Source organism: Entelurus aequoreus, linkage group LG14 (genome assembly GCF_033978785.1).
Source record: "Entelurus aequoreus isolate RoL-2023_Sb linkage group LG14, RoL_Eaeq_v1.1, whole genome shotgun sequence".
Classification (NCBI taxonomy): Eukaryota; Metazoa; Chordata; class Actinopteri; order Syngnathiformes; family Syngnathidae; genus Entelurus; species Entelurus aequoreus.
The window spans coordinates 34923878-34935727 of NC_084744.1; the positions used below are offsets into that span (position 1 = coordinate 34923878).

The 11850-nt window shown below is 37.9% G+C and overlaps 1 protein-coding gene across 1 annotated transcript in view; it reads right to left on the minus strand.

Moving 5' to 3' along the window:
- Window positions 1-4965: 4965 nt before the first annotated feature.
- LOC133664809 (5'-3' exoribonuclease 1-like) overlaps window positions 4966-11850 on the minus strand; it is a 34064-nt gene continuing 27179 nt past the window's right edge. Inside the window, 2 exon segments of the mRNA XM_062069729.1 lie at window positions 4966-5162; window positions 5165-5300. Of these exon segments, the coding sequence (XP_061925713.1) occupies window positions 4966-5162; window positions 5165-5300 (333 nt within the window).

The window sequence follows — 11850 nt, forward strand, 5'->3', positions numbered from 1 at the left end:
ACATCAATATATATTAATACTACACTGTGTACTATGTGCTATATTCCACGTAACATCTGGCCTGCTGGGCTAGGAACTCACTGGAAACATATATTAATACTACTTGTATACACTTTGTACTATGTGCTATATTCCACGTAACATCTGGCCTGCTGTGCTAGGAACTCACTGGAAACATATATTAATACTACTTGTATAGACTTTGTACTATGTGCTATATTCCACGTAACATCTGGCCTGCTGTGCTAGGAACTCACTGGAAACTTATATTAATACTACTTGCATACACTTTGTACTATGTGCTATATTCCACGTAACATCTGGCCTGTTGTGCTAGGAACTCACTGGAAACATCAATTAATACTACACTTTGTACTATGTGCTATATTCCACGTAACATCTGGCCTGCTGGGCTAGGAACTCACTGGAAACATCAATATATATTAATACTACACTTTGTACTATGTGCTATATTCCACGTAACATCTTGCCTGCTGGGCTAGGAACTCACTGGAAACATCAATATATAATACTACACTTTGTACTATGTGCTATATTCCACGTAACATCTGGCCTGCTGGGCTAGGAACTCACTGGAAACATATATTAATACTACTTGTATACACTTTGTACTATGTGCTATATTCCACATAACATCTGGCCTGCTGGGCTAGGAACTCACTGGAAACATATATTAATACTACTTGTATAGACTTTGTACTATGTGCTATATTCCACGTAACATCTGGCCTGCTGTGCTAGGAATTCACTGGAAACATATATTAATACTACTTGTATACACTTTGTACTATGTGCTATATTCCACGTAACATCTGGCCTGCTGGGCTAGGAACTCACTGGAAACATATATTAATACTACACTTTGTACTATGTGCTATATTCCACGTAACATCTGGCCTGCTGTGCTAGGAACTCACTGGAAACATATATTAATACTACACTTTGTACTATGTGCTATATTCCACGTAACATCTGGCCTGCTGGGCTAGGAACTCACTGGAAACATCAATATATATTAATACTACACTTTGTACTATGTGCTATATTCCACGTAACATCTGGCCTGCTGTGCTAGGAACTCACTGGAAACATCAATATATATTAATACTACACTTTGTACTATATTCCACGTAACATCTGGCCTGCTGGGCTAGGAACTCACTGGAAACATATTAATACTACTTGTATACACTTTGTACTATGTGCTATATTCCACGTAACATCTGGCCTGCTGTGCTAGGAACTCACGGGAAACATATACTAATACTACTTGTATACACTTTGTACTATGTGCTATATTCCACGTTTTTTTAAAAAATTTTTTTTACATAAATAAATACAATCATGTGTGCTTACGGACTGTATCCCTGCAGACTGTATTGATCTATATTAATATATAATGTATATATTGTGTTTTTTATGTTGATTTCATAAAAAAAAAAAAAAAAAAAATTCTTGTGCGGCCCGTTACAAACCAAGTGGTGATATACATGATAGCTCACATGCTAATGCTAATGCTAATAGTAGCCCGCACCATTCAGGCAGCAATTAGATGATATACATGATAGATCACATGCTAATGCTAATAGTAGCCAGTAGCATTCAGGCAGCAATTAGATGATATACATAATAGATTACATGCTAATGCTAATAGTAACCTGTAGCATTCAGGCAGCAATTAGATGATATACATGATAGATCACATGCTAATGCTAATAGTAGCCAGTAGCATTCAGGCAGCAATTAGATGATATACATAATAGATCACATGCTAATGCTAATAGTAGCCAGTAGCATTCAGGCAGCAATTAGATGATATACATGATAGATCACATGCTAATGCTAATAGTAGCCAGTAGCATTCAGGCAGCAATTAGATGATATACATGATAGATCACATGCTAATGCTAATAGTAGCCAGTAGCATTCCGGCAGCAATTAGATGATATACATGATAGATCACATGCTAATGCTAATAGTAGCCAGTAGCATTCAGGCAGCAATTAGATGATATACATGATAGATCACATGCTAATGCTAATAGTAGCCAGTAGCATTCAGGCAGCAATTAGATGATATACATGATAGATCACATGCTAATGCTAATAGTAGCCAGTAGCATTCAGGCAGCAATTAGATGATATACATGATAGATCACATGCTAATGCTAACGTTAACATCCCAAATTAAAGCTGCAAGCAGCGTTGGTCGGGTCCGCATTTTGGCTGGTGCTAGTCCTAGGTGTCCCAATACTTTTGTCCAGTGGTAGTCCTGAGTGAGACCTACATAGAGGTTTTTGTTGCATGTCTCTACGACATTCGTACTGGGAGTTAGAGGAAGTTGTGTCTGTGTTTTTTTCCTAGGTGCTGCGGCACAGTGGTTCTTTTCTTTGAAGGCTCGTAAAATCAAAACCGTAGCACTTATTAAAACGCTTTCGCCAACTTTTAATCAGAAGGGTTCAATCTCTCTCCTGTAGTAGTTTGAAGCCAAAACGACAAACGTGCTCAGAGAAGATAATGTTTGATGTTTGGTGACCGGTTTTTAAAAAAAAATTGTTTTGAAGTGGGGATATCAAACTTCCTGTTGATTTTTGCTGAAGGATGTCAATCTATGAAATGTAGGTCTAAGTGAGACCTACGTAGAGGTTTTTGTTTCATGTCTCTAAAACGTTCCTACCGGAAGTTACAAGCAGTTTTGTCTGTGTTTTCCTCTGAGAAGCAGTTTTGTCTCTGTTTTATTCAAAAATTGTGCTAGAGCGCAATTTTGAGTTTTGGGGTTCGGTTTTTTTTTTTGGTCGCAATTTCTACCAGGCCCGATGTGTGTAAAAAAGTTTGGTGAGTTTTGAAGTATTTTGAGGGGGTCAAATTACAGCTCAGAGACAAAAATGAGTGTTTTTAGTCATTTTTTGTGTTGAAGGGGAAATTGCCAACTTACTGTTGGTTTTTGCCCGAGGATGTGAAATTATGAATTGTAGGTCTAAGTGACACCTACATAGAGGTTTTTGTTTCATGTCTCTACGACCTTCCTAGTGGGAGTTACAGGCAGTTTGTTTTTGTTTTTTTCCTAGGGGGCGCTAGGGCGCAATTTTGATTTTTAGGGTCCGCATGTACCCTGTACAAAGGACTCCCACAGGGAGTCCTTTGTACAGGTACAAAGGAACCTATTGAAATTGTAAGGTTGATTATTATTCCGCAGCTTTGTGCACTACATTGCCCCCCTTAACATGCTTCAAAACTCACCAAATTTTATACACACATAGAAAAACTGGGACAGCACACTTTAGTAAAAAAACCAAACCCCAAAAATCAAAATTGCGCTCTAGTGCCCCCTAGGAAAAAAAAAAAAAAAACTGCCTGTAACTCCCACTAAAAAGGTCGTAGAGACATGAAACAAAAACCTGTACGTAGGTCTCACTTAGACCTACAATTCATAATTTCACATCCTCGGGCAAAAACCAACAGGAAGTTGGCAAAAAATGACTAAAAACACTAATTTTTGCCTCTTTGAGCTGTAATTAGACCCCCTTAAAATACTTCAAAACTCACCAAAATTTTTACACACATCGGGACTGGTGGAAATTGCGATCTAAAAAAACCAGAACCCTAAAACTCAAAAATGCGCTCTAGCGCAATTTTTGAATAAAACAGAGACAAAACTGCTTCTCAGAGGAAAACACAGACAAAACGGCTTGTAACTTCCGGTAGGAACGTCTTAGAGACATGAAATAAAAACCTCTACGTAGGTCTCACTTAGACCTACATTTCATAGATTGACATCCTTCAGCAAAAATCAACAGGAAGTTTGCTATCCCTCCTTCAAAACAAAATTTTTGTTGAAACCGGTCACCAAACATCAAACATTATCTCCTCCAAGCGCGTTTGTCGTTTCGGCTTCAAACTTCTACAGAAGAGAGATTGAAACCTTCTGATTAAAAGTTGGCGAAAGCGTTGTAATAAGTGCTACGGTTTTGATTTTACGAGCCTTCAAAGAAAAGAACCACTGTGCCGCAGCACCTAGGAAAAAAACACAGACACAACTTCCTCTAACTCCCCGTACGAATATTGTAGAGACATGCAACAAAAACCTCTATGTAGGTCTGACTTAGAGCTACATTTCACACACTGACATCCTTCAGCAAAAATCAACAGGAAGTTGGCAATCACCCCTTCAAAACAAAAGTTTCATAAAAACACTCATTTGTGCCTCTTTGCGCTGTAATTTGACCCCCTTAAAATACTTCAAAACTCACCAAACTTTTTACACACATCAGGACTGGCGGAAATTGCGATCTAATTAGGACTAGCACCTGCCAAAATGCGGACCCGACCAACGCTGCTTGCAGCTTTAATTGGGGTTTGGTTTTTTTACTAAAGTGTGCTGTCACAGTTTTTCTATGTGTGTATACAATTTGGTGAGATTTGAAGCATGTTATGGGGGGCAACGTAGTGCGCAAAGCTGCGGAATAATAATAAACCTTACAATTTCAATAGGTTCGCATGTACCCTGTACAAAGGACTCCCTGTGGGAGTCCTTTGTACAGGGTACATGCGAACCCTAATAAACCACAGCAACCAGCAAAGAAGGTCTGAGAGACGTGCCCTGTGACATTACCCCCAACGTCGGGGCTCCCCTGCCCCATCTGTGCGGGCTCCCCTGCCCCATCTGTGGGCTCCCCTGCCCCATCTGCGGGCTCCCCTGCCCCATCTGCGGGCTCCCCTGCCCCATCTGCAGAGGGAAGTGCGGCTCACGCATCAGACTCCACAGCCGCATCAAGTGGCAACAGCGGCAACATTGCTGAACCCCCCCTCCCTCTGTCATCATCCTACACCATGGACAGCTAAGAAGAAGTGTGTGTGTGTGTGTGTGTGTGTGTGTGTGTGTGTGTGTGTGTGTGTGTGTGTGTGTGTGTGTGCGTGTGTGTGTGTGTGTGTGTGCGTGTGTGACTCACTCAGACACCACGTCCACCTCCATCTTGGTCATGTAGTAGGTGCGCTTGTACTGTCTGAACTCTGTTTCAAAGAGGTCATCTTCCTCCTCCTCCTCCTCCTTGACCCCGCCTCCCAACACCTGATGTGATGATGTCACAGACACCTGAAGAGATGCAGACGTGTCATGGACCAGGGAGCACAAGGTGTTTGCTAGGAAGTACTAGCTACCTCCGCCTTGGCCGCTTCCTGCTCTGCCGCAAGCCCAGCAGCCTGGTTCAGGTACTTGTTGCCCACCTTGCTCTCAAACCACTTCAGGTCCACGAAGACATGGCTGAAGTGTTCACGGTCAAACTGTAGGCAGTACACACTTCATAGTACACATACTCACACACTACACATCATCACTACTTCATAGTACACATACTCACACACTACACATCAACACTACTTCATAGTACACATACTCACACACTACACATCATCACTACTTCATAGTACACATACTCACACACTACACATCAACAGTACTTCATAGTACACATACTCACACACTACACATCAACAGTACTTCAAAGTACACATACTCACACACTACACATCATCACTACTTCATAGTACACATACTCCCACACTACACATCAACAGTACTTTAAAGTACATGTACTCTCACACTACACATCATCACTACTTCATAGTACACATACTCACACACTACACATCATCACTACTTCATAGTACACATACTCACACACTACACATCATCACTACTTCATAGTACACATACTCACACACTACACATCATCACCACTTCATAGTACACATACTCACACACTACACATCAACAGTACTTCAAAGTACACATACTCACACACTACACATCATCACTACTTCATAGTACACATACTCACACACTACACATCATCACTACTTCATAGTACTAATACTCACACAGTACACATATTCACTACTTCATAGTACACATACTCACACACTACACATCATCACTACTTCATAGTACACATACTCACACACTACACATCAACACTACTTCATAGTACACATACTCACACACTACACATCATCACTACTTCATAGTACACATACTCACACACTACACATCATCACTACTTCATAGTACACATACTCACACACTACACATCATCACTACTTCATAGTACACATACTCACACAGTACACATATTCACTACTTCATAGTACACATACTCACACACTACACATTATCACTACTTCATAGTACACATACTCACACACTACACATCATCAATTCAATTCAATTATTTCAATTTTTTTCAATTATTTATTTATTTCGTACTTGGATGTGTACATTTCAACAACATTTCAACAATCTCACATACCTTACTGCATTCAATACACAGCCATGTCGAAAAGGAACAGGATGAAGAAAATCTTATATTTCCTGCCCCTTCGCACAAAAGAAACATTTTCTTGGTATCTCTTTGCCGGTAGTGCATTAGAACATCCAATGCAACAAATCAATACAAAACAATATATCACATATGCACACACAGGCACCCACACCCACACGCACCCACCCACCAGGGGCGTAGACTCTAGAGTAGTAAAAAAGGCTACAGGACATGTATGACCCAGTTGACAAGAAAAGTTATTGTTGCCTAAAAACTACAAGTTTGTACCCCTACCCAGTGCACACACTCATAGAAATTAATAGAACAAACAATCAATGAAAAGAATAAACAAGCAAGATAAGTTGAACAAAAAATAAACAAACAAAACAAAAACTGAAAAAATAAGGCAATCACTCAAACCAAACAAACTGAAAAAGAACAAGGCAATCATCCAAACCAAACAAACTGAAAAAGAATAAGGTAATCATTCAAACCAAACAAAACTGAATAGAACAAGGCTATCATAACAAGGTATCATTCAAACCAAACAAAGCTAAGAACAATGTGATCATTCAACCAAGGATCCATAGTGCATGTCGATAAAGAAAAAAAAAAAAAAAAATGAAAGGAAAGCTAGACTATACAATACCTACAGTCATGTAGGATAATGTAAGCGTTGTTTTTTTTGTGTGTTTATTATTATTTTTATTTTTTATTTTTATTTTTTCCCCCTTATTTTTCCCTTTGCGTCCCTTTTGTCAGTGCTCATATAACATCATAGTTCTGTTTTTAAAGACTTTTTTTAATTGAAATGTGTTTTTACATTGCTTTATTTCATTATGGAGAGAGTTCCAGAGTTTTACTCCCACCACTGATGTACACATTTGTTTTGATGTTGTTCGTGCAAGCTGATGCTTAAAGTGCCCTTTCCTTCTTCCTTCTTTTTCTATTAAAGTGAAATTTTTTTGTAGATTTGTTGGTAGCTCTTGACTACTAGCCCTGAACATAACCAATAATGTCTGCTGCTCAACTAGTTCATAAAATTTGTAAAGTCCTGAGCTAATAAATAATCCATTTGTGTGCTCTCTATAACCTGTTTTGTGTATGATTCTGATCGCTCTCTTCTGAAGGAGGTACAGTGGCTTTGTGTTACTCTTATATGTACTACCCCATATTTCCACACAATAATTGATATAAGGCAGTACAAGTGCACAATACAGTGTACGCATTGCTTTATAATCTAATACATCTTTTACCTTATTTAATATAAATATACTTTTAGCCATCTTTTTTCTAACATGTGAGATATGCGATTTCCAACTAATATTATCATCTAAAATCACTCCCAAAAATCTAATCTCAGAGACTTTTTCAATGCTTGTTCCAGCTATTGACAGTACAATATTTTCAGGCTTTTTTCTCTTACTAAAAATCATGAACTTAGTTTTTTTCAAATTCAATGATAATTTGTTAACGTCAAACCATTTTTTGAGTTTGACCATTTCCTGTTCCATACTCTTTAGTAATTCATTTAAGTCATGTCCAGAGCTGTAAAAGTTGGTATCGTCAGCAAATAATACAAAATTGAGTAATTTTGACACATCACAGATATCATTTATGTATAAAATAAATAGTTTCGGTCCCAGAACAGACCCTTGTGGAATTCCACACTTAATACTCATATTTTCAGATGTATTAGCAGCATATTGTACATATTGTTGTCTGTTATTCAAGTAGCTATTTAACCAATCTAAAACTATTCCTCTCACACCGTATGAATGTAATTTGGATAAAAGGATAGAGTGATCGATTGTGTCAAACGCTTTCTTAAGGTCTATAAACACCCCTACTGTGTATTTCTTACTATCGGTGGCTGTTGTTATGTCCTCAATTATGTTCATCACAGCAGAGGCAGTAGATCTGTTTGAACGAAATCCATACTGGCTCTCGCTCAACAACTTGTTTTTTTCAATAAAATGGTCTAATTTTTGTACAAATATTTTTTCAAGCACCTTAGAGAATTGGGACAGAAGTGATACCGGTCTGTAATTAGTAAACATGTGCTTATCCCCATCTTTAAAGAGTGGAATAACCTTTGCTACCTTCATTCTATCTGGGAAGGTCCCTGTATTGAAAGAGAGATTGAAGATATAGCAGAGAGGCTCAATGATGCAGTCAATTGTCTTTTTTACAATTATCATATCTAACCCATCATCGTCTGTTGATGTTTTGTTCTTTAATTTATTTACAATTGTTATAATTTCATTTTCACTGACTTCTCCCAAAAACATTGACTTAAGTACTCTGCCTCCACCTCCCAACCCATTCTGAAATGACCCATCATCATGTTTTTCTATATTTTCTGCTAGTTTTGGACCTACGTTTACAAAAAATGAGTTAAACTCATTTGCCACTTCGTCCATATTTTTTATTATCTTTTCTTCTTTTACAAAGTGGTTTGGCGGGCTGATAGGTCCCGGTGTGCTTCCCATCACCTTTTTCAATATGTTCCATGTTCCTTTGATATTGGCTTTATTTATTTCTAACAAGTTACTATAATAGTCTTTTTTGGCTTGTCTCATTATTGTTGTCAACCTGTTTTTATAAACCTTATATTTAATTTCTGCTGCATTTGTCCTAGATTTTAAAAATACCTTGTAAAGTCTATTTTTCTTTTTACATGCATTCTGTAGTCCCCTTGTGATCCAAGGAGTTTCACTGTAATTGTCCTTTTGTTTATATAGCATATTTGGGCAATGTTTTTCATACAGTGATAAATATATATTTAAAAAAGCTTCATATGCATCATTTACCTCTCCTACATATACCTCCATCCAATCCCTTACAAGAAGGTCGCTTCTAAACATGTCAATTGTCGCTTCGGTTCTTAATCTTTTCCTTACATATTTGTGGGCTGTTTCTTCTCTCTTCCTGTTGACTTGACAGTCCCCCTCATTGATTTGGCACTCATAAGTAAAAAATACAGGTAGATGGTCGCTGATATCATTAACTACCAATCCACTCTTGATTTTGTTTTTTTCTACAACATTTATAAAGATATGATCAATCAGTGTGGCGCACGTTGTTGTTATTCGACTTGGTTTGGTGATCAACGGATATAATCCTTTACTATACAGTATCTCTAGATATTCGCTTGTTGATGTATTTCTAGGAGCGCTCAGCAAATCAATATTTAGATCCCCACACATGACATATGTTTTCTTTTCATTTAGATGGCACAGTATTTCTTCAAGTTTATCATTAAATTCATCTACTCTGGACCTCGGTGCCCTATATACACACGTAACGATGACATTTCTCTTCCTTTCCATCTCAATCTCCACAGTTATACATTCCCTACTTCATAGTACACATACTCACACACTACACATCAACAGTACTTCATAGTACACATACTCACACACTACACATCAACAGTACTTCAAAGTACACATACTCACACACTACACATCATCACTACTTCATAGTACACATACTCCCACACTACACATCAACAGTACTTCAAAGTACACATACTCACACACTACACATCATCACTACTTCATAGTACACATACTCACACACTACACATCATCACCACTTCATAGTACACATACTCACACACTACACATCAACAGTACTTCAAAGTACACATACTCACACACTACACATCATCACTACTTCATAGTACACATACTCACACACTACACATCATCACTACTTCATAGTACACATACTCACACAGTACACATATTCACTACTTCATAGTACACATACTCACACACTACACATCATCACTACTTCATAGTACACATACTCACACACTACACATCAACACTACTTCATAGTACACATACTCACACACTACACATCATCACTACTTCATAGTACACATACTCACACACTACACATCATCACTACTTCATAGTACACATACTCACACACTACACATCATCACTACTTCATAGTACACATACTCACACACTACACATCATCACTACTTCATAGTACACATACTCACACACTACACATCATCACTACTTCTTAGTACACATACTCACACACTACACATCATCACTACTTCATAGTACACATACTCACACACTACACATCAACAGTACTTCAAAGTACACATACTCACACACTACACATCATCACTACTTCATAGTACACATACTCACACACTACACATCATCACTACTTCATAGTACACATACTCACACAGTACACATATTCACTACTTCATAGTACACATACTCACACACTACACATCATCACTACTTCATAGTACACATACTCACACACTACACATCATCCCTACTTCATAGTACACATACTCCCACACTACACATCAACAGTACTTTAAAGTACATGTACTCTCACACTACACATCAACAGTACTTCAAAGTACACATACTCACACACTACACATAAACAGTACTTCAAAGTACACATACTCACACACTACACATCAACAGTACTTCAAAGTACACATACTCACACACTACACATCATCACTACTTCATAGTACACATACTCACACAGTACACATATTCACTACTTCATAGTACACATACTCACACACTACACATCATCACTACTTCATAGTACACATACTCACACACTACACATCAACAGTACTTCATAGTACACATACTCACACACTACACATCAACAGTACTTCAAAGTACACATACTCACACACTACACATCATCCCTACTTCATAGTACACATACTCCCACACTACACATCAACAGTACTTTAAAGTACATGTACTCTCACATTACACATCAACAGTACTTCAAAGTACACATACTCACACACTACACATCAACAGTACTTCAAAGTACACAAACTCACACACTACACATCATCACTACTTCATAGTACACATACTCACACACTACACATCAACAGTACTTTAAAGTACATGTACTCTCACACTACACATCAACAGTACTTCAAAGTACACATACTCACATACTACACATCATCACTACTTCATAGTACACATACTCCCACACTACACATCAACAGTACTTTAAAGTACATGTACTCTCACACTACACATCAACAATACTTCAAAGTACACATACTCACACACTACACATCAACAGTACTTCAAAGTACACATACTCACACACTACACATCAACAGTACTTCAAAATACACATACTCCCACAGTACACATCAACAGTACTTCAAAGTACACATACTCCCACAGTACACATCAACAGTACTTCAAAGTACACATATTTACCACACTACACATCAACAGTACTTCAAAGTACACATAGTCCCACACTACACATCAACAGTACTTCAAAGTACACATACTCTCACATTACACATCAACAGTACTTCAAAGTACACATATTTACCACACTACACATCAACAGTACTTCAAAGTACACATACTCTCACATTACACATCAACAGTACTTCATAGTACACATACTCATACAGTACACATCAACAGTGCTTCAAAGTACACATACTCTCACATTACACA